Genomic DNA, 24,868 nt, shown 5'->3' on the forward strand with positions numbered 1-24,868 from the left:
TTCCCAAAATCTGAAGTAAAAGTTATATGCACGCTGAAAGCATGTGTTGATTGTTAATTATTCTTGCTGTATGCATACAACCATTAATTATTGGAAATTTACAATGGATAAATTTACATGGAAACGCATATGAGAAACTTCAGCAGCATGAAATTTGTATTTACACTGGAACATAATGAACCATACACATGCTTCATCTTTCTTAACCTAATTTTGCTGTTAATTTTTCTCATTGAATTCAGACACATAATGATCTGTGACAAAATTATTGAATAGTTTAAATATGTATGCAATTTTTGCAGTGGATTCATATGTATTATTTATTAATTGCATGCCCCGACGGTACGCTATCAGACTGCAAGTAAACGGTGTTAATATTCTGTTCATTCTATATATTAGAGAAACTGGGGCCTAACCGTAATTTTGCTCCATGCATGCATCACCAACACTGATTTGAATTACCATTCAGCATCGCATCTGAGATCTTGAAAATGGCTTCACCACCAAGGAAAAAGAAATGTATTGCTCAAAAAGTGAAGTTTAATTTGGAATATACCAAAAATTGTCCGTGAATTCAGCCATCAAACATTGATATACGTCATGCTTTTTGCACACAGTGTGCCACAAATTTTAGTATTGGGCATGATGGCAGAGATGATGTGAGGAAGCACATTGGTCACATAAAACATGCAGAGGTTGTGAAAATTAAGAATTTGCAGATTTCAGCTCTGGAATATTTTAAGCCTTCAACGGTAGACCTGCAAGCTACCAACGCTGAAGCATTATTTGTGAGTTTTCTTGTAGAACACAATCTACCTTTTATCAGCTAGAGACCATGCTAAACATTTGTTCTGACAAATGTTCTCAGACACAAGGATTGCTTCCAAATTTTCCATTGGAAGAACCAAAAGTGCTGCACTAGTTAAAGCAATGCCGGAGAACACCACAGAAAACTTGGTCACCATGATCAATCAGCAGGCAAGAAGCCTGAACTATTTTGAAAGCAAATTTACAATCAAGCAATTGAGGTAGTTCAAATCTTGGTAAATAACCACAAGAACAGGTGAAGTTTATGAAGACCATAATACAAATAGAAACGCAGATATATTTCTGCATATATGTAGTGTTTTATTTTTATTTTGCGATCTAGATATAGTGTAGTATTGACGGACAGAGTGGATGGAGTTATTGTCATGGTATTTTTCACTAATTCATGTCCAGATTCACTGATTTTTATCTCTGTTTTCACTAATTGCGAGCTTGGAAGGTTGGCAGCTATGATTATGGATGAACTGTATGTCACGACAGCATGATAGTAAACGGTGTTAATACCCTATTCATCATATACATTAGACACGAATACACATATGCGCCAATGAGTTGTTCTCGAAGAAAGTAAAATACTGTAAAACCCTGCATTAAACAACCCCACTATTAACTTGATCCAATTTTTTGGACCCCAGTTATCATGTAATAGCGGGGTTCCACTGTATAACACAAGATTCAATGATGAATTGAAACAGCAATTTCAGTGGTTGCAGTAAAGTTCAAATTGACATGAATGTATTTTCTTCTCTTCCTGTAAAGTTGAATTTAAAATCTGCTATGGTGGCAAGAATAACATAATGCATCTCATCAAAACCTATTAATCGTGACAACAAATATGCCATCAGTGAAACCTATGTACACAGAATCTAAATTAAATGATAAAGTTACACATGCCGAAATACTATTTGCCAACATTATAGCCAAATGTAATCTCCCATTTATGGTAGCAGATAATTTCATGCAAATGGACAAAAACTACTCGCTTAATGGCTGTTTTATTGTTCATAAGAAATTGTAATCTTAATTCTATAATAATAGTAGTAATAATAAGAAGAATAAGAATAATTTATATAAAAGTTCACTGTCATGAGTGACCACCTGCAGAATGTGGCCACAATATTTAGGCAAAATATGCTTCAATACTACTGTGGAAGACTGCATCACAAAAATACCTTGATTTAATCCTTTGCAAACATTATAAAAATATATTGATAGTGATGATGACAACAATGGTGTCTGCAAATTAGGCTTAAAGTTACAAAGGGTGTGATGGTTTGATACATAGCTGCTGAGTTTCCCATATTTGTCTTGTATTTTGGACTTGAATATGGCGAATGGTTTTCTTGTTAAAAATCCATTTTTTATATATAAAGAAAACAAAAATAAAATTAAAAATTTCCTTGCAATTTTCTGTTTAGAATGGGCACACAGTTCCATTCAGAGAGTAAATACATTACATGTATATAGGGATGTAGAGTTCTAAAATAAAAAACCGATGCTACCATGCCAGTCTTTAACTACCATATTAGATTGCGCAAAGCAGTTGCCACAACAGGAGCTCATTACCAAGAAATTAAGAGTATCTATCAATGAATAGAGTCCAAATGTATGAAGTTGTAATTGAATTTCATTGCTATTCAAAATAAATACCAATATTTGATATGTTGATGTGCCTGTAGACTTGAATGTGGTAATGTGCCAATAGCCTGAAGAGTGATAACATGCCAAGTCTTTTTATATATCAGTGATGTAATTCAAAAATGTTCTTGTCTGAATCCTCCACAATTCCAAATTAATGCTCCAGTTCAAGAATATTATTGATGAGCACTTTGTATTTTCAGTGAATAATAATTTCAATAAATAATTCCACCCAAATGAAAAACTGAACACAGCAATAAGACTGACTCAGCTTCAAGATGTTTAGGCAAGACTGAGTAATTTCACAAATAAACAACAATATATTTTTAAAAAACTAGGATACAAAGCTAGAACTAGGATGAAGGTCAAAAGTTCACTTCTAGAACATTATCAGTTGTCAAGAAGTACAAGGTCTGTTACTTAAATTATAATAAAGAACATGGCAAACATCTGGTACAACAGGTTTTTCCATGGGAGAATTCCATTTTCCTAGACTCAGATTAAGATAAACATGTTTACTTCCATTGATAAGGATCATAGTATTTAATTTATTTTCACAGAGAAATATTGCAATGTATAATGTTGTTTACTAAATCAGTGGCCCTAGTCAGATACACAGTGAACTTGAATTTGGACTAAAGTCAAGTAGAAAATACAAATGTGTATAACATATGATCATAAAGAAAAGCCAACAAATAATAACGATTAAATATAAATAACATTGACTGTGGTGAACACTTAAATAGTAAAATGCTCAAATCTTGAAGGTTATGGCTGAGATGGAATTAAACAAGGTAGACTGGGAATGTTTCAGACTCTCTGTGCAAGAATTGACAGTTGAATGTGTGAAAATTTAATGGATTCAGTACTCTTATTTACAAACACTCCAGTATGCTGCTGGTAATACAATATCATAGATTCCTAAACATGACAACATCGGGGGGAAAAATCCTTAAAAATATAAATACCATTGTAACAACTAGCTGAAACATCATGATGCCATTGAAGAGAGGAAAACATATCTTGTATTTCTAGGTAGAACTTGTGCTACTTTATTAATTAATCTGGAGTGTGGTACAGAAAATCAGTGGAAAAAATAAAAAGCTGTATGAAACACTTAAAGATATCTGACAACCAGACCAGACATTTCAGATACAATAACCAAGATATTCTCCCAAAATTCTTTACCAGAGAACTATTCTGAAACTTTTGCACTGTCAAAAACCTGAAAAAAGTTTCCTTTAAACTTCATATTTGCCAATGCCAACATTACATTACAATCTTTTACTCTCAGAGGAATTACAAGACTCTTGCTCAAGCCCATGCCAGTTAAGACTACTATCAAGTACTTAATTGATACAGCTCTCAGTATGCTATTAAACATTTTCAGTAAAATTTGGAAAACTGGTGGCTTCAGCTGACTTGGCAAGTAGCAAAATTTATACCACTAACAAACCTAGAAGGGACCTGATCCCTTTCAGCTCTCATCCCACATCACTAACATGCAGTGTTTGAAAATCATGGAATGAATGATATATGACAGACTTTTCTGGCACCTTGAGTCCAGCAAACGACTTGAGACTTCAGGTGCCATAGATGTACAGTTAATCATCTAGACAGACTGGAAATATTTATTTGAGAACATATATTAGAACCTTTCTTTGTTAACTGCTTCTGACATGGGAGATTGGCATAATGAAATGTGCATTCAACTTAGGTCTACAAAGTATGGCATAATGGATGGGCAGTTCAGCTTAGATCTAAGAAGTATGGCATAATGAATGGCCTATTCCACAAAGGTCTAAAGGGCTGCCTACCTATCGTTATAGCCAAATTTTTGAAAGATAGAAATTTCAGGGTTACGGTGGGTACCACCCTTTTTGAAAGCTATCCTCCGAACGAGTGTTCTTCAGGGCACCATAGTGTCAGTTATATTTGCAACTTATTTTATAGGCTCTACGTCAGATGGTATATATACATGTACTGTTGAATGTCAATAACAGATGTGCTCCAATAGGTTCAGAGATTGTCTGAAGAAAATGGGTATTTTCTAAATCTTTCATTGATTGCATTTATAGTGATTCATCTGGAGAAAATGAGTTGATATTTTCTAAATCTTTCACTTATTGCATTTATACTGGTTCATAAAGACCCAAAACTGTGTTGTGGAGGAGACCACATTTTTAGAGCTTTTGTTTTACCATAAACTAACTTTCATTCTGCAGGTTAGATACCAATATCAAACCCTGGAATTTTTATCAGTAAAACAACTGCTATGATTGAATTTTAATGTCTTTATCTGGCTGCAATACCTAGTCCAAGGCAACTCTTCACTCTTTCAGTTAGTAACTAGTGGTCTTGAATAAAAAGCATGATCCCAGTCTGATACCTTCTGTCACACAGAATATTGTCCCCACTTTCCTTGGACTTTATGCAATTCTCTTGTGTCTCTTGGGTGTTGAACATTTTCATTTATGCTGTCTTTTGGCATTTTTTTGGTTTTTTTTAATATGATAGTTATTAATTTCTTGGTTTTGAGTACCTCACTAGCTTTGTTTTTATTCCTCACATAGTAACTGGTGTAAGAGTATATATTACCTACACAGTGCTTGTTCTGGTTCATTGTTTGTTTCCTTTTTCCGTTTTGCATTCAGCAGTGCGTCAAGGTGACAAAAATGCAGTCATAAAATGGTCTGTAGAGATACACCCACTTGCTTAGTGTGCACTGCATTTGGTACCCACTTCATCCTATTTACTGGAGACCCCATCTGGCATTTCTCAATTTAAGGAGTCACTAGCTCCCATAAGAGAGGTCTGCATGGCTCTCTCTCTCGCACTAGGGTTCTGGGAGTTGCCTCTCCCCAGCAAGGGTGGGATCACAGAGACATTAAACGAAGTCCTCAGATGCTGCAAGGGAGGGATCCTTGGTACTTCCCACAATAAGGTCTACATTGCCTGAGTGGTTATTGCCCAATGACTGGTCATCAGCCATGAGTAATGTGTCAAATGTGTGTTGCATCTGGCATTAGTTACTGGGTAGCATGCCAAGTTTAATTTACCAAGTGCACTTGATAACAAGTCAAGTGACAGTCTCAGAATGTTTGTCACAAGGCTCCTGTCAGTGCATATTGCCTTCTGTTAGTGGTCACTCAGTATCAGGTTTTGGCACTGGGCTCAGGATTTTGCCCATTAATCTTGGGAAAGGGATTGGCACAACACCTACACCACCACCCCACCACCCATTTGTGGCTTTTTGACTCCCATCACTTTCTCCTTTCTGTCCATGATATGGCTCAATGGATCTGCATTAGCAAGCTTTTGGCCATGATGGAAGGAGAGGGGGACTGCCACTCACCATCTGCTGTGTTGGGAGATAACCATCAAATTCTTTCTCCAGTTAGACAGAAATACATGTTGGTCCAAGGTCCTACAATGTGCGAAGATGAGACGGTGAACAGTCAGTTATTAAGCCCCCTTCTCCAGGGAGGGACACAAGACAGAAGAGGTTGTCCCTAGGGAGTCTCACACACTTCTGTTAAGTCCCCCTCTTCTTAATGTACCACTATTGCCAGACTGACTTTTCATTAGACCGAATGGACAAAGAATAGGTCCTTATGCCAACAAAGGAGGGTTACCAGCATTGCTTCTGGGACACTCCACCTCTTTCAAAGACCCCATTTTGGTTCCATCAATTCCAATTTGTATCCCTGTGGGAAGAGGGGTACTACACTCTTGTAAGGAGGAACCTGGTGAGAGTGACAGACATTCAAATCCCCGGATTTTATTCCACGATTTTGTTTGTTTAAAAGTTGGGGAAAGGTTTTGACTCATTATTGATCTTTCTTCATTAAACATGTTTCTTCTGATAATACTGGTAGCTGGCAAGGTTTATATAATGAAAACTTGTTTAGCCCCCACCACCACATTTAAAGATAAAATTTGGTTAATTGGCTAATCTTGTCAAGATGTTACATGATTTTTATTTTATTATGAGCACAACCCATGCACATTATGAGGGACCTTGCATCTGACGATGTTTTTTAAAACTAGGCTTGAGGTTGTATTTTATGGGATTTTGATCAAATTTGGTAAATCAGCTTATTTGATACAATCTTCGTTGATTATAAGCTACGTCTATAAGTATGTGATCAACTGAGCTTGTTAACACTGGCAACTATAGATTTGAGTTTTGCATTTTCGAAATGATGGAGGAGTTTGACTTGACAACAAGATCAGTATGTTAATATTGTATATGATTGGCAGAATCTTTTACCACTCTGAAAACCAAAATTCTGGTGAATTTTGCTTCAGCTATGTAAAAAAGCAGCTTTACTATTGGTTTTATAATAAGTGAGAGCTGTGTGTGTCAGATATTGTTTCTTTGGATCAAGAGGATATGTTTCTCATTCAGTTTCAGTAAAAACTGGGCAAATATGTTGATATCATCAAGATGACTTAAATTATAAGCAAAGAACTACATACAGCAACTCCCTGAGATACGTAAAATGCAACGGATGTCAACTCAGATATGTAAATTGACCATCAACACGCACAGACTTAATTCCCGTCTAGGTTTCCTGTTTTTGCGGGTTTTTTAATCAAGTACACCCGCAGTATATAGTTCCACTTCTGTTGTGTACATGTTTTAAAGAATTTTATTGTTTTGTTGAAGTTACCCTTCACCATGCTATCAAAGCACAAAAATGGTAGTAAAATCCAACATGTTTAAAATCTGACTTGGTAGATGTCCCTGTAACATAACCCTTACATATCACCTTTATCTTTAATTTAAAAAATTCCAAGGCTGTAGTAGAAGAGGTAAAATCAACACACAGACCAGGATAGCTCCTGGATTGGCCTGTTGTCTGTTTACTGAAGTTTTTGTTACTACTCTTAAACTACTTAGAGTATTGCCGTGAAACTTTACACACACATTCAGTCCCTGGTCTAGTTGGTTCTTCATGAAAATGGTGCTGCTCAAAATTCCAATATGGATGCCAGAGTGGCTTAATTAAGATGCTTATTATTGCTACTCCAACTGAATAGATGGTCAAATGAACATTTGATTTTCACTAACAGACTTCTTATAGTGGCTAGTTGGTTCTAAATTATAATGGTGCTAATCTGATATCTAATATGACTGCCACAGCAGCCATCTTGGAAATCAAGTTATTTCAACTCCTGATTGGATGGTAATATCGACTTGGGATTTTAAATAAAAGACTCCATGTGGCATCTAGTTGTTCCTAAATGAAAATGGTGCCAGCTGCACAGCCAGTAAGGCCACCACAATGGCCATTATGAAAATCTTTTTTTATCTCCTCCTCTTGAATGTATGGTCATATCAACATGGGGTTTTCACTAAATGACTTATGATATCTAGTTGGTCCTAAATGAAAATGGTGCCATTTGACTTCAAGTATGTCCATCTCACCATTAAATTTAATGATGTTGTTATCACTAAAAAAGAAGAAATCATCTTGAGTTTCTGGAAATTGTCTGTGTCCAGTAGAGCATCAGTCCCTTTGAGGGACCCTTGTTTTATTTTATTCTGAACAACCTTGTGAAATATTTTCCATGTACAATGCAGTTGATTTTATAGTTAACATATTTTCATTTATTTGGCTATGTACTGACCTTAGTTTCAGTCTTTAATCAATGGTGATTTTTAGGGGAGTTTTTTGGTCATGGTTTATGGGCTGGCCTGTTGTCCATCACTTGGTTGATCCTTCAGCACAAGTTTGTTGTTATTAATCTTCCTAATCTATTTGGATGATTGTGATCAAACTTTACACTCATATTAATCCTATTGTCCAGTTGATCCTAAATGAAAATGGTCACTCTCAGGTGTCCAATATGGTTGCTATCTTGAAAATCTTGTTATTACTACACCTGAATGAATAGTCATATCAACCTGGGGTTTTCACTAATGGACCTCTTTTGATGCATGGTTAGTGCTAGATGAAATTGTTCCAATCTGACAACCACTGGGCCATCATGGCAACCATCTAGAAAATGTTATTGCTGATACTTTTGACTGGAAAGTTGTCAGTATGGGGGTTTACACCAGAAGATTTCTTGTGGTGCCTCATTTGTCCTAAATAAAAAAAAAGTGGTGCTGCTTGTTCATGCAATATGGCTGTCACAGGGGTTTTCAGTAAAGACTTTTATGATGTCTAGTGAGTCCTAAATGAAAATGGTAATGATCTAACATACAATCTGGCCTTCACAACAACCATTTTGAAAATCTTTTTATCACTACTTCTCAACAGAAAGTCATATCAGCTTGGAGTTTTCACCAGAAGACTCCTTATGATGAGACCTGTGATGGTCCTAAATGAAAATGGTTTTGATTTTATGTTCAATTTAGCAACCATGGTGTCCATCTTGAAGAGCTTGCTTTCATACACACACCCCACACCCCAAATGAAAGTCTTATTAACATGGTATTTTCACTGGAAGACTTCTTTTGATCTCTAGTTAGCCCTGGATGATGATGCTGCATCATGCATATCCAGTATGCCCACCACAGTGGCCATCTTGAAAATCATGCTATTGCTACTCCTCCAGAATGAATGGTCATATCAGTATGGGGTTTTCACTAAAAGACATGAAAATGTCTACTTACTTGTAAATGAAAATGGTGCCAATCTGACATCCAGTATGGTCACTGTGATCTTGAAACTCTTGTTTTGGGTATTTCTGCTAGATATCTGGTCATTTTGATAAGTGCTTTCACCAAAAGACATCTTATGTCTGGTTGATACTAAGGTAGTGCTCTACAGTTTCGTATTTTGCATAGGATTAGGATTTTAAAGAAAAAGAATTTCCACGGCTTTCCTCACTGGTTATACTGGCTATTTAAAAAAGACCTTGTATATCTTAGGCATAATTCAAAGAACCTTTAATTCTCTTTATTTTGGTGTATGATTGATGGGTGTATTATGGGTTATAGAGTATACAGCTTGGCCTTACTTCAGATGTACACCTTTCAAAAAAGTGCTAGCTCTACTTGGTCATTTTCACTTCCTGAACTTAAGAAGTAAATTGTATAAAAAAAGAGCCGATAACTTTTTTTACATTTTATATATTTGGTAATTCATTCATTGCACTTTCAGAAGCTGGTATTGTCTAGTCTGGCAAAATTCATTATTTTTATTTTAATAGCTGCTATGTATGGTGTACTTTAGACTAATTCAGGCTGATTTTTTAACACAAGGGAGCAGTCATTTTAGTTAGCAGTGTGCTTAAATCGTGTAAAATTTCCAAAAGTACAATATCCAAAGAAATATCATCCTAATTATATTAATGTAGCATAGAGGTATGCCAACATTCTCTCCATTGTGCATGTTTTAAATGCCAACTACTTGACCTTACATACGTCACTCTCTCAAAATTACGTATTAACTGGTGAGTGCCCCCTAAATGGAAATGGTACCATGTCTCATATCCAATATAACTACTATGGCAGCCATCTTGAAAATATTGTTGATATTACACTCCAAAATGGAAAGTATGTCAGCATGTAGTTTTCACCAGAAGACTTCTTGAGATGTTTTCTTCCCATCTTAAAATGGTGTCAATCTGATGTCCAATATGACATCATGGTGGCCATCTTGAAAATCTTGATATCAAAACTCTTCTTAATTGGAAAATCATTTTGGCAAGGGTTTTCTTCAGAAGAGTTCTTATGGTGTTTAGTTGGTCCTCATTGAAAATGGTTCAAACTGACGCACAGTATGGCCATAATGTGGTCATCTTGAAAATATTGTTATCTCTACTTCTTCCAATTGGATGGTCATATCAGCATGAGGTTTTATCCAGTAGACTTTGTATGATAATATATTATCTAGTTGTTCTAAATGAAAATCGTACCAATCATACATCTTGTTTGCTGTGATATGTCTTGAATTGACATGAGATTTTCACTGAAAGACTGTAATGAAGTCTTCTTAGTCCTAATTGGAAATAGTGGCAGTCTGACATCCAATATGGCCACCACAGCCTCTAGTTGAAAAATCCTGTTGAGGAATTGCAGCACCAGAAGATACTTTTATCACTAAGCAGTTAAAAAGGAGAAATAGGCTTATCTTGCATTCCTGGAAATTCTTTTAGCCCATTATGCTGTCAGTTTTTTTATTAATTGGTAACTCAAAATCAATTGCTGCATACGCTGTTAATACCATAACACTTAACATATTTTATTTTCAATTTTGACATGATTATGATTTTTAAAAAAATTAAATTCAGAAGAAGAAATCATCTTAACAAGAATGTGCCTATACACAGCAAAGACTGTTTCTTCACTTTATGTGTTTACATTGACTTGAATGCATATGATCATACTTTTTTAATCCAGACTCTGCATCCCAGTGTCGATATCTGAACTAAAATGTCTGGAAACTGATTCATTTTCCACTTTTATTCTTTGAAGTAATTTGTTGGTTCCAATTTCTTAGGAATTCATACAAACCTATTGGTGATGGGACCAAACGTGTATTTTCTGATCATTAAAATATAGTTTTTATAAGGTATGTGTCCAGTTTATGATTTTAATGTCAATTTCTTTATCTTTTTTCTTCTGTTTTTATTTGGTAAAAGCATTTACATATTTAGAATTTATATGATAAATGATGTGATAGTTTGTTGCCATTTTATTCATGTTGCCATTATGTTTTTGTTGCTCTTCTGATGGAAGTTTTGAAAATAAATGTAGTTAGTACAAACTTGAAGAGTCCTCAAGTTTTGACAGTTTTCATAGAAAATTCTTGATTTTTAGAACTAATTTATTTTGTCAATGATTGTTTCAGTTTGTTGAAAAATTTGAATTGTGTGAAAAACTTATTGATTTATCTGAGGGAATAAAAAATGTTTAAATGAATAAAATATATCACCTTTTAAGTTCAGAATTGTAACTTTTAAATTTTCCAAAATAAATAAGATGAGATAAAAATTGGGTGGATCGAAGGCATACCACACAAGTAGTTACCAGATTGAGTAGCATCTCATTGCTGTAGTAGTGCAGTTATGTGTTCTTTTCTGCTACTGTACCTAATTATGTAATGATAAAGTAACTTATGGAGAAAGTTCAATTTCTTTTTTTTTTAAATGTGACTTTTAAACTTTTCTTATTTTGTTTGAAAAAATCCCCTTTTTAGTTTTATAAACCAATAATTGTTATCATTGTGTGCAGGTATAAAGATATGGTGGACACCTTCAAAGATGTGGAGTATATACCAGGTGGTGCAACACAAAATGCCATCAAAGTAGCACAGGCAAGTCTCTATTTCAGGAATTTTGTTTTGACTTGTGTTTGACTTGCATTGATTTATGTTTACCTTCCAAGTTATTTGATTCAATTTCACATTACATAATTGCTGTAATTCTTTGGACCCCCTAAAATATCGTTATTTTTGTGTGTCCTTAGACTTACATTCATGTAAATAGATAGCATTTTGGGTGTCTCAGCACAAAAAATGTCAAGCAAAATTTGCACGGTCGACACATCACACAGCAGTGAGCAGCTCTTTTAGTAGCCATGTCAATAAACTGTTATTTTGCAAGTGTATATTTTCCATCTCCAGCATGAAATTAAGTAAAAGGAAATAAAGACTTCATAGTTCATAAGCTAATTAGAGTTTACACAGGAGACCATGCTGTCTATAATGTATATTACTTAGACACTGCACATCAAGCCTAGCATCGCTAATATCTTTGTTTATTCCCCAAAATATTGTAAGCAGATTTTGCTGAATTCATTGTTTTTCCTAAATTTCATTCTTCCAGATTACTTTTCAGCATGACATGCATTGTTTTATTTACTTTGATCTAAACACTCATGAGTTATTGTTTTCAGTGATATGTGATCCTACAGAGTGATGTAATCTTTCTGAAAAGGTACACACATTTAATTTTATAAGGCACATAACTAGCATATATTTACATAACTGTCACATGTCCATGATAGAGTCATCATAATAATGGCTAAAATTCTGAATATAGATTGTCGAAGATCATCAGTCTATTTTAGTTTTGTTATTTTGGCTGAACAGAATCATAATTTTCCACACACTGGCAAGCTGGTCGTTTTGGTGTGTCCTTCATGTATAAGTGCCAGATTTGTCCTTTGTTTCCCAACAGCAGTCCAGGCCAGTTAATTGTTTAAACCCTGAAACTAACTTGGGTATTGAAGGAATTTTGTCTAACAGCTATGCCAGTATTTTGAAGTGTAATGGGCCTTTACTTCATAATATTATCCCAGTTGACATAGTGTGTAACTGGTATTTATTTAAAGTTGCTTACATCAAAGCAAACTGTAACTGAATTTTTACAGAAATAAAATTATTTTCAAAGCGTTATTTCTGAAACTTCTTTATTGTATTTTGAAGATTATATTTAAATTATGTGCTCTGTTGCCCACGTACTTCATTCAGCGCAACTTAAATACCTTCATTATACATGCTGTGATGCCATTCTGTAAATAGATATGCTCGTTGAACATTATTGTTTTTCATTCTTTTCATATCAGGATCACATTTTAATGAGTTAGGTATTTACACTTTCAAGACAAAATAAAAACGTACTTTCTGGTAAATTCATACACAATTCTAAAGCAATAATGCATAAACAAATGATAGTAAACTAGAGTCAGAAAGGGAGATGTTACTGTTATAAATTTGTACAGCAAGCTGCTAATGTTCAGTTCTTGTCAATGTCTGAATGATCACCTGTTATTTATTACCACAATCGTAATGCATGGATCAGTTTTATTATATAAATGCATTGTCTTCAGCGACCACCTGCTGAATGTGACCATTGTGTCTTGGGAAAATATGCATTTCAACATTGCTTAGAACGACTGCATCACAAAAATGGGGATAAACGTCACTGACCTTTATTGTATCCTTTGTAGCTATGATAGCTTTGTCACAATGACCACTTGAATGGTAAATATTTTTCTGATCAGAAACAGACATAAAAAAGGAGTCTGGCTACTGGTTTGTAAATTTGCCAAGTCAAGCATATAATGACAATGTACATGTACAGAGTTTTTATATTCCCCAAAGACTGGTCAAAACTCATTACAGCCAATATTACAACTGAGCAATGATAATGTTAACACCTTGCACCATAATAACAATGGCAGAACGTCCAGCAAAAAGGATTAAACTTTTAACTGCAGAAAATATTTATTATAATTGAAAGAAATGAAAAAGAGGAAATCACTCACGAAATAGCAATTTAAACATTGGTAAAACAAATTTATGGTGTTATAAAGAACAAGGAGTAAATAAGAAATGATTTTATATGCTAATACATGTACATGTGATCTTCAGATATAAATGTGATTAACGTTTAATGATAGAAATATATCTTCACTGCTATATAATTTTGTTTTTAGATGAATGCATACAATATGTTAGCATGAACTTAATAGAGAATAGAATATATGTACAGTTATCATGGTTATTTTTCTTTAAATAGTGCTGAAATTTGACTTTGGAAACTGGTCTTTTTGTCCAAAAGTTACGAGAGACCACCAGTCTTGAGAGACCTTTTTTTGTTGCAGAACAGGCAGTCTCTTGTGACATGTTTTACTCTATCTGAATTAGGTAGAAATAATTAACAAAGACAGCAAAATTAAATAAATTTATTAGACTTTTGAAACAAATTATATTAACGTGTAACATTTCTGTGTAATAATTCATGATGATAATCCTTTAACAACCGTAGTCATTTTTTTGTATTGTTAAAATCTATAAAAGACATCAATTAATTAGTAGGAAAAAAATGCTGAAGGTGTCCCAAGTCTTGCACTACATTAAAAAATTTCTTTAAAGTAATTTTTTGTGTTGTTAAAATCTATAAAAGACATCAATCATTTAGTAGGGGAAAAAATGCTGAAGGTGTCCCAAGTTTTGTACTACATTAAAAAATTGATATGATATGGCTGTAATTCATTTAAAATGACTTGTTAGGTCAACCAATGGATGTCGACCACTCCAGTGGCCTAGTGGTTAGAGCGTCTGCCTTGGAAGCGGCAGGTTGTGGGTTTGAACCCCGGCCGAGTCATACCAAATACTTACAAAAATAGTACTAACAGCTGCCTCACTAGGCACTCAGCATTAAGAGGTTAATGTTAGGACTGGTTGGCCAGGTGTCAGAATAATGTGACTGGGTGGGACATCATGCTACATGTCTGCGGCTTGATGCTCCATTGCTAGACATCACTATAAACGGCCACGCAGCAATATAACTGAAAAATTGTTAAAGCTACGTTAAAAATCTTAATCATACACACACACACACACCAATGGATGATATAATAAGGCTGTAATTCATTCAAAATGACTTGTTAGATCAACCATTAGTTTGATATGATGAGGCTGTAATTCATTTTAAATGACTTGTTAGGTCAACCATAGGATGATCAGATCAGGCTGTAATTCATTTAAAATTACTTGTTAGGTCAACCATTGAATGATTAGATCAGGCTGTAATTCATTTTAAATTACTTGTTAGGTCAACCATTGGATGATTAGGTCAGGCTGTAATTCATTTTAAATGACTTGTTAGGTCAACCAATGGATGATTAGATCAGGCTGTAATTCATTTAAAACGACTTGTTATGTCAACCATTGGATGATTAGATCAGTCTGTAATTCATTTAAATGACTTGTTAGGTCAACCATTGGATGATTAGATCAGGCTGTAATTCATTTAAAATTACTTGTTAGGTCAACCATTGGATGATTAGATCAGGCTGTAATTCATTTAAAATGACTTGTTAGGTCAACCATTGGATGATTAGATCAGGCTGTAATTTATTTTAAATTACTTGTTAGGTCAACCATTGGATGATTAGGTCAGGCTGTAATTCATTTTAAATGACTTGTTAGGTCAAACATTGGATGATTAGATCAGGCTGTAATTCATTTAAAATTACTTGTTAGGTCAACCATTGGATGATTAGATCAGTCTGTAATTCATTTAAATGACTTGTTAGGTCAACCATTGGATGATTAGATAGGCTGTAATTAATTTAAATGACTTGTTAGGTCAACCTTTGAATGATCTGATGAAGTTGTAATTCATTTGTTTTTCTGTTTTAAGCCGTTGTCATATAAATAGGCTGGCATAGTGATTGGTATTTAATGGTACATCAACACATACAAGGTTATTTGGTGCAGAGGCAATGAGAGTAAACTGTCTTGCCCATGGACATATCAAAGCAGCCAACCTGGCTTGGTCTGGGAATGGTTTGCACCTGAATTTGTTTGTTCAGCACACTTACCATGGAGTTGTTGAGGCTGCCAAGATAAATGGAAGTGAGGTGAATGAATTGAGACTACCTAACTTTTGGGCTCATAAAAATAATGGTGGGGCCCAGGGTGACCCAGTGGTCTAAAGCACTCATATTTACTGATCACTGCCATCTCACCTCTTTTGATGTGGGTTTGAATCTTGGGCTCAACCATAGTGGGTATGACAGAATGATGTTCAGTATAGTAAGAGTTTTTTGTGGTCATAATTATTATCAATTTGTTTCTTCAAAAATGTGAATTTTAAATTTTGGCTGAGCATGGTGATTGCAGATCTTAGTAGGTGATGAAACATTTTCAGGTGATACAGCTCTTCCCTAAATTAATAAAATGTCTCCATTGTTAAAAATACCTGCTACAGTGGTCCTCCTCTTATGAGGCCAGACCTTCTGCAGCAGGAAAGTGGCCCTTCAAGACGAGGATGATGGAGGTATGAGTTATACACGCATATAAAGTGAGAATGGTGTAACTTGTTTTTAAATATTTAATATTTTCACAAATTCATATGTATGTTATAAAATTACTGTGATAAAACTTGTATTACTGTTATTTCAGATTTGAATAACCATCAAAACCATTAAAAAACCGTATCATTAAAATCGATGAAAAACATGACTGAAACTAGTTCTACTTTCAGCTTTAGGCTACTTTATTGTAGCTACATGTCTATTCCATTTTCATACTGCAACAAAATGCATGTTGATGTTTATTTAAATCTTTATGACATCAGATTTCTCAGCAATTGTCATACGACTGTCCCTTTCTTCATTTATTCATATTGCTATCACTTTTCCTTCCAACTCGGAATATCTGGTGACATTTAGCACTTTTTTCCAAAACAACTTGTTTCTTCATTGACAGTCATACTGCATTCAGAGTGAATTATAGCTATTATGATAAACTCTTGTGTCAACCTAGTTATTATACAAAATTCAGTGTTTACAAAGGTAGTGAGTTTGTCATGATGGACTGGTTATTATCTGTTACATCTCATAATCTAACCAAAGCACTGATGGCTAACATACCATTCTTACTTTATGGCAACCAGACATCACACTGAATTGAGCTGGACATCACTGTACTTTTCAGCAGTCAGCTTTGTCATCTTGATAATTATCGGTGGTAATAATAACTATTATCAAAGTGACAAAACCTGACATTAAAAAAAACACAAAAGCAGTAAGGATAATCAGATTATTTACCCACATGTATGGATGAAAGTTACTCTGTCATCTTGGTACAAATGTCAGTGTGTTCAATTTAGAAACCATCAAATATTAGTGAAATTTCTTCTCTGTATACTTCAAGATGACCTAGCCCTATAGTGTACAATGTCTATCCCAATCTTTATGTTGTTTGGGTTGACGTCTTACTGCCAAAGCAGGTAATGCCAAAATTGGTTAAATGGATGATAAGTATCTTTAAAAAAAAAAACTTTTCCCCATATTAGTATATTTTTATTCATTTTATTAAAGAAACGTACTTCAACTTAAACTGACTTCAGCATTCCTTGGCTCATATCCTATTTTTAAAAAATGAAATTATTGGAAGCAGAACTTAAAAACACGTCCATTTGCTGGTTTCAAAATTTGAATCTTTTTAACAAAAGACACCAGAGTAAGTGTAGTCCGACCAAAGCAATTAGACTCTAATTTGTGAAAAAGTTTATAAATAAGCGGCCAAGTGTGTGAGATATTAGAGGAAAATTTTCCATCTTGTTCCCCTATCAGTTGACCGGGGAAAGCACTTCACAGTGCTGTTTATTTAGATTGTAGGACATCATCCCAATTAACATAAATATCAGGGTAGACGTCTTAGATCCTATTATTGGCTGATAGCCATGTTAAAAGGGTCCTTTTGAATACAAACTTATCAGTTCCTAGGGATTCTAGCCATACATGTGGCTGGCTGCTGATACCTGTTTAAAATGGGACAGCTGTATATGATAAATGTATTGTTCTGTCATTGTGTAAGGTGGTCACTGGTAATGGGTCGTCTCTCTTGAAAATGGCCCTCTCCAGTGGAGATCCACTTTTTTATGAGAAAAGATGATCAAGCAATACCTTACATAGTACTTTTCATTTATTGTTTTAGTGGATTATAGGCATTCCAAAGGCCACCACATTCTTTGGTTGTATCAGCAAAGACAAATTTGGAAAGATCCTGGAGGAGAAGGCCAGGGAAGCTGGCGTCAATGTCAAGTACCAATATACTGACAAGGAAGGCACAGGAACATGTGGTGTTGTTGTCACAGCTGATAACAGGCAAGTGTTACACATTATCAGTAAATTTTATTTTAACTGGAACTGATGTCTTCATACTTAATAACTGTGGTCTCCTGACACCATTGAAATTCTATAGATATAAAAGATCAAGTAATATATAACTTTGTAGGAAGTAGTCACCCCAGTGTGCTAAATGCACCAGGTTCAGCCCCATACTAGGGGCTTGAATCTGTATTTCCTACTTCCTCCATTGCAGGTACACCCTGTCATAGTAAGATATATCTTTACTCTTTAAAACAAACTATTCATGTTACAAGGCTCATGTGCTTTCTGGATTTGCACTGGTCCATTAAGGTTGCTTAGGAGCTTGCAGAACTTGACCTGGATTTGAGCTTATCCATTAAGGTTACTGAGGAGCTTGCAGAACTTGACCTGGATTTGAGCTTGACCATTAAGGTTACTGTGGTGCTTGCAGAACTTGACCTGGATTTGCACTTGCCCATTAAGGTTATGGTGCTTGCATAGCACTTGTCCATTAAGGTTACTGAGGAGCTTGCAGAACTTGACCTGGATTTACACTTGTCCATTAAGGTTACTGAGGTGCTTGCAGAACATGGCCTGGATTTGTGCTTGTCATTAAAGGTTACTGAGGTGCTTGCAGAACATGGCCTGGATTTGTGCTTGTCATTAAAGGTTACTGAGGTGCTTGCAGAACATGGCCTGGATTTGTGCTTGTCATTAAAGGTTACTGAGGTGCTTGCAGAACATGGCCTGGATTTGTGCTTGTCAATAAAGGTTACTGAGGAGCTTGCAAAACTTGACCATTAAAAGTAGGTGAAGTTTTCCTGAGTACTTGGAAAATGTATTGATCATAACCCTGTTACTGGGTGGAAGTAACAAATTATTTGTGAAATCTAATTTGCCCCTAAAAGTACATTTTGATAGACTAACAAAATAATATTAAAATAGACCCATCATACCTGTTAGTCAACCTTTGTTGGGGGAGGTCTATAGCTTAGACATGCAACATGTCATGCAATATGGGGCAACATATGGGAAAATGTACCCATGACTTAGAGTAAAATATATGAATTATATACTTCTCTGATTATCCTCAAATGTGTCTTTCCTTTACTTTATGCAATGGGCCTATAAGATTTCATATTAGTTGCATTAGGAATGATTTGTCTCTGCAAAGGACTGGGGATGGGGCTTAGAGCTAGATTTAAAAATTCCTTTCTTAATTTCTGTTTTTAATGCATTTTTTCAGGTCTTTATGTGCCAATCTAGGTGCTGCAAACTGCTTCACTGAAGACCATTTAGATAACCCAGAAAACTGGAACTTGGTAGAAAAGGCTGAATTTTTCTATATTGCAGTGAGTAGTTCAGAATGTTTTTTTCCCATACATAAGAGCTGCTTATGTTTAGCTAGGACTTGTTTCCCTATATTTTTTTTTGTTTTTGCTTTATTAAAATTAATAGGTCCCTTCTCCTTAACAACTAACTGTTTAAGGAATATATGTTAAAAACAACAACAACAAAAAACAGCAAAATGAGACAAGAACTGGATTGGAGAGGTCAGGAGAGACCTTTGCAAATCTAATCCTGGTAGTGGTGTGCTGCATTTGCATGACCTTGTTATGTATATTAATTTGTATCACACTGCCCTATCATGACCTTGTTATGTATATTAATTTGTATCACACTGCCCTATCATGACCTTGTTATGTATACTAATTTGTATCACACTGCCCTATCTGTATATGTTGTGTTGTTTTAGAAGAACATAAAGTTTTGTAACTGTTCTTTACACTACAGTACGTCTGCTTAGTGAAATAGTAAGCTGTTAAATAATGTGAGCAATACCAGGCCACTTGGGCCTCTTCTTTTTGTATCATGACACACAAGAATGGCAAAAACACAAATAAATCTAAAGATGGTCCCTTAAACCATGATTTGTTTGTGGTAAAACCTTTCATTCCACCAGATCTAATAATTTAACAGCTTGGTAACATCATGTAAATAAAAAGTACCTTTAAGTCAGGTCCTTGAAATTGCTAAGGGACAACATCAAACCATGTCATTTACCATGTTTAAAAGTTTGAGTTACAGCCACAAACAAAAATATAAATATTCACCTCTGACTTTAGAGTGAGAACCATATATTTAATATTTTACATGCTAGACCATCAGTTCCAGAGTTACAGTCTGTGCACTAAAGAAAAATGTAATCTTGACATGTGACTTTTCTGATTTGTACAAAGTATCATCCAGCCTATAAACAAATTTGGGAAGATCTATTTTTTGTACAAAAAAATGACATGAGTCTATGCATACTGATTCCACATTTTCTTTAAGAACCATATGGACAGTCTCTCACGTATAGTTTTTAGTCTGTGTTTTGGGGTGTATTCAGGAATAGCTTTCAAAATGTGTTTCCTACTCGAGTTTCAGGCGAAAAGGAAAAAACCTCCAGGAGTTTATGTGTTAAAAACCAAGCAACCAACAACTGTAAATGTGTATTTCTCTTTTTGTATCCAGTTAGTGAATATGTGGCTACATTGTGGGGATCTGGATAGTTTCCAAGTTACAACCCAAAGGCATGTCCCTTCTTATGGGCATCACCCACCCAGGGGCAGCATTTGCCCACCCCAAGGTCAAGACAAGAGTGTAATTGCAAAATCTATTATACATGTTGTATACCTGGCCTTGATGATGACAAAGCGATATTCATATCTACAGTGCCATGTGTAGTTAGGATTTTACATGTTCTATCCTTATCTTTTATTTTATGTACCTTTTACACTATTTTCACATTTTCACCTATTTAAATTTTATTGTTTGCATATTTTATTTATGTTTGGGTTGTTTAGAAGTCTTTATCTTCTAGGTTTTAATGCAGTTTTTTGTATTTATATATTAAGAACTTTGCTTTTCATTGGAACCATGCAGCCACTCTTGTTTGCATATTTTATTTATGTTTGGTTTGTTTAGTAGTCTTTATCTTTGAGATTTTAATGCAGTTTCATGTATTTATATATTAAGAACTTTGCTTTTCATCGGAACCATGCAGCCACTCTTGTTTGCATATTTTATTTATGTTTGGGTTGTTTAGAAGTCTTTATCTTCTAGATTTTAATGCAGTTTTATGTATTTACATATTGAGAACTTTAATTTTCATCGGAACCATGTAGCCACTCTTGTGCAGATATGCCATTAACCCATACAACTACTACTGCTCCACCCACAATACTTAAAATGTTAATTGAGAACTTTTAAAACTATTCCCACCCAAAAGGGGTCGTACCAAGATCTTTAACCATTGTGCACATGTAAAGACTACCACCCCCCATTCATATCCCGGAATTTCAAGATTTCAAGTCTATCATCAACGGAGGGCTGGGGGGCCAAATGGTCTAAAGAGCTTACCTTTATCAATCACTACCATCTCACCTGTCCGTATGGGTTCAAGTCTCAGGCTTAAGCAGTGTGGCTGCCATGTATAGCCTCTCTTGTGCTGAAAAATGGCATTAAATCCACAACAACAACAACAGAGTAGGAGTTCATCTAAAGGATTGCAGACATCATTAAGCCACATGCATGCATACATAAATACATACGTACGTATGTGTATTCAACCATTCCACTAGCCTAGTGGTTAGAGCATCCGCCTCAGATGTGGGAGGTCGTTGGTTTGATCCCCGCCTGAGTCGTACCAAAAACTTATTAAAATGTACTTACAGCTTCCTCACTTGGCACTTAGCATTAAGAGGTTAATGTTAGGACTGGTCAGATGTGTCAGGATAATGTGATCGTGTGGGACATCATGATACATGTCTGTGGCATGATGCCCCAGTGCTAGAAATCACTATAAACTGTCACATTGCAGAAATCATAGCGATATGACTGATTTTTTTTTAAAGCTATGTAAAAAATCCAAATCACACACATGTACATACATACATACATAAATTCATTCATACATACATACATTGATGCATAGATGAATTTTGAATTTCCATCAAACTGTAAATAGACTTTGTTTCTAGAAAATTCTAAGGACAGAATCAAGGCTATATTCACAAGTCAGACTTGGTAAATATGTTTATCCTACATGACACTGGATATGTAGGCCCAACTCCTACCCTCAGTTATGGATAAGGGTTAATCACACAATGAAAACTAAATATATAACATGATTATGAACAAAATCCAACACACAATACAAAATAACAATATTGATATTGTGCTTTCACCAAGGGTTATTGTTGTGTCTAGTTGGTCCTAAATGGAAGTGGTGCCAGTCTGTTATCCTAAATTGCCACAATTACAGTCATCCTCAAAATCTCATTATTGTTACTTCTGCAGAACAGAAAGTCATGTCAATATTGGAATTCCACCAGAATTCTTATTTGATATCATATTAGTCCAAAATTACAATACCACCATGATTTTTCCCAAGTTGGTTCTTTAAGCTTTTGAGACAATCTGAGATCCACAGCAGGTAATTTGAAAATCTTGTTATTGCTGAAGAATATCAGTGATGGTTTTAACAATGAGCATTTTAGAGAAAGAAATCTTGTCATGATTTTCCAAAGTTCTTTTTAGCCAGAATAGCATCAGTCTTTTCAAAGAACTCCTGTTTGTTTTACTAGTCTCAATTAGTCTTAGACCATCTTATGGGATGACATGTCTGTCATCTTTTTTCTGTCCATCCATTAGCACAACTTCGTTAAAACTTGACACACAAGTTGATCAGAAATGAAAATGTGCTGCTTGGACATCCAGTATATCAGCCATCTTGGAAATCTTGTTGCTGATATTCCTCAATGTATGGTCATATCCACTTCGGGTTTTCACAGAAAAAGAATCGTTTCTGATTGGTCCCAAATGAACATGGTGCTGATCTGATATCTAATATGGCCACCACAACCGCCATCTTCTGTTTCTTTTATCATTGCTTTTTCTGAACAGAAAGTCACCGACTTAATGTTTTCACCAGAAGACTTCTTATGATGTCTGGTTGGCCCAGAACAAAATTAGTGCCACTGGGCTGTAGTTCACCTGAATGAAAGCTCATATTAATGTGAGGGTTTCCATTAAAAAAACTTCTCATTGGTCCTAAATAAACATGGTGCCAGTCTGACATCAAATATGGCCACCATGGCAGTCATTTTTAAAATTTGTATTAGTGTAGCTTCTTCAGAAAGGAAAGTCATCAACAAAGGGATTTTAATAGAAAACTTGTGAGGTCTCATTGGTCCTATATGAACATGGTGCTAATCTGACACCCACTATGGCCATCACAGCAGCCATCTTGATAATGTTGTTGCTATACCTCCTAAACAGAAAGTGATATCAGCAAGGGGACTTCTTATGGTGTCTAGTTGGTCTTAAGTGAAAATGGTGCTCAATTGATTTGGCTGCCACCTTGAAAATTTGTTATCACTACTCATCCAAAGTGGAAGGTTGTACTGAGTTTGATCTTTTACCAGAAGACCTCTTAGTATATTTAGTTGTTCATAAATGAAAATGATGCCAGTCTGATGTATTTAAAAAAAACTACAATTGCGGTCTTCTTGAAAATCTTATCACTACTTCTCTGAAATGGCCATATGGTGTTTTCATGAAATGATTGAGGAAGATATCTTGTGGTTATAAATGCAAATGGTGCCAACTTGACATCTTGAAAATTCTGTTATTCCTTTTATTCCATTTAAAAGAAAGTCCTTGTATGGGATGTTCAGTTGGTTTTGAGTTGGTCCTGAATGAAAATGCTTTCTGACATCAATATGGCCATTGTGGTGACCATCTTCAAATCTTGTCACTTCACCAGAATTGATGGCGATATCAACATTGTGTTTCAACAAAAGACTTCTTATGATCTCTAGTTGGTCCTAAATGTAAATGGTGCTAATTGTTGTATGAAATATGGATGGTCATTTTAGCATGGGCTTTTCACCTAAAGTTATTTTGTTCAAAATTAAACTGGTGCCAATCTTATTGTTCATTATGGCTGCCACATTGGCTAATTTGAAAATCTTTTTTCACTCGGGCAAATCAGAATTGGTTTTAGCACATGGCAATTGAAGAAAAGAAATGGTCTTTTCATGAATTACTTTATATTTGTTTCAGACATTAGAGCATCAGGCCCTTTCAGGGTCTGTTGTTCAAGCACAATTACATGACCATGTTGACATACACATTATGTACCAACCATTACGCTTTTGACATAATCAATACACTTTTTTCAAACTAATTATGTCTTACACTCTCCTGTATATGAATTACGCTTTTTTGGTACATACAAAAATAAAACAAAAATCTGTAAAATGTTATATTTGTCATTTTTAATATAATCTCATTAATTCTACTTATATAAATTTAAGAATATTCTTTAAAATATGACTGCTTCATAAGAGTACTCATTGTTGTTTGTGTACTTTGCTATAAGAACTGTATGTGACAGTTATCCTTTTAAGTAGAATCCTGTTGATTCAGGGTGACACAGATAGAGGTAGGATGGTTGTTAAGCATTTCCTCATCCTCCTAATGTTTGAAGGAGAAAGTAATTTTTTTAATAATGCATGTTTTGCTTATAATACTTATCTAACAAATTACACACAACCCCTCCCACAATGCAAGCATTCTACAAGGTTTTGCTCAAATAAGTACTGCTGAGCAGGTAGAAAGGGGATTAACCTGTAAGAGTTGCTTCTCTTTGCATGTGTTTGTGTGTGTGTGTGTGTGTGTGTGTGTGTATATATATATATATATATATATATATATATATATATATATATATATATATATATATGAGACACATTTTCCGTCTCACTGGAAGGACTGGATTCA

The 24,868-nt window shown here is 34.9% G+C and overlaps 1 protein-coding gene across 2 annotated transcripts in view; it reads left to right on the forward strand.

Moving 5' to 3' along the window:
• Positions 1-24,868, forward strand: part of LOC149803513 (uncharacterized) — a 64,281-nt gene that overhangs the window by 12,295 nt on the left and 27,118 nt on the right. For both annotated transcript variants that reach the window (XM_089953258.1, XM_089953259.1), the window contains exons 4-6: positions 11,660-11,741; positions 17,883-18,052; positions 19,284-19,389. In XM_089953258.1, coding sequence (XP_089809384.1) covers positions 11,660-11,741; positions 17,883-18,052; positions 19,284-19,389 — 358 coding nt within the window. The remainder of the gene's footprint in view (positions 1-11,659; positions 11,742-17,882; positions 18,053-19,283; positions 19,390-24,868) is intronic.

The sequence above is a fragment of the Sinohyriopsis cumingii genome, chromosome 3 (assembly GCF_028554795.1).
Source record: "Sinohyriopsis cumingii isolate HCF-2022 chromosome 3, ASM2855479v2, whole genome shotgun sequence".
In the NCBI taxonomy this organism is placed as follows: domain Eukaryota; kingdom Metazoa; phylum Mollusca; class Bivalvia; order Unionida; family Unionidae; genus Sinohyriopsis; species Sinohyriopsis cumingii.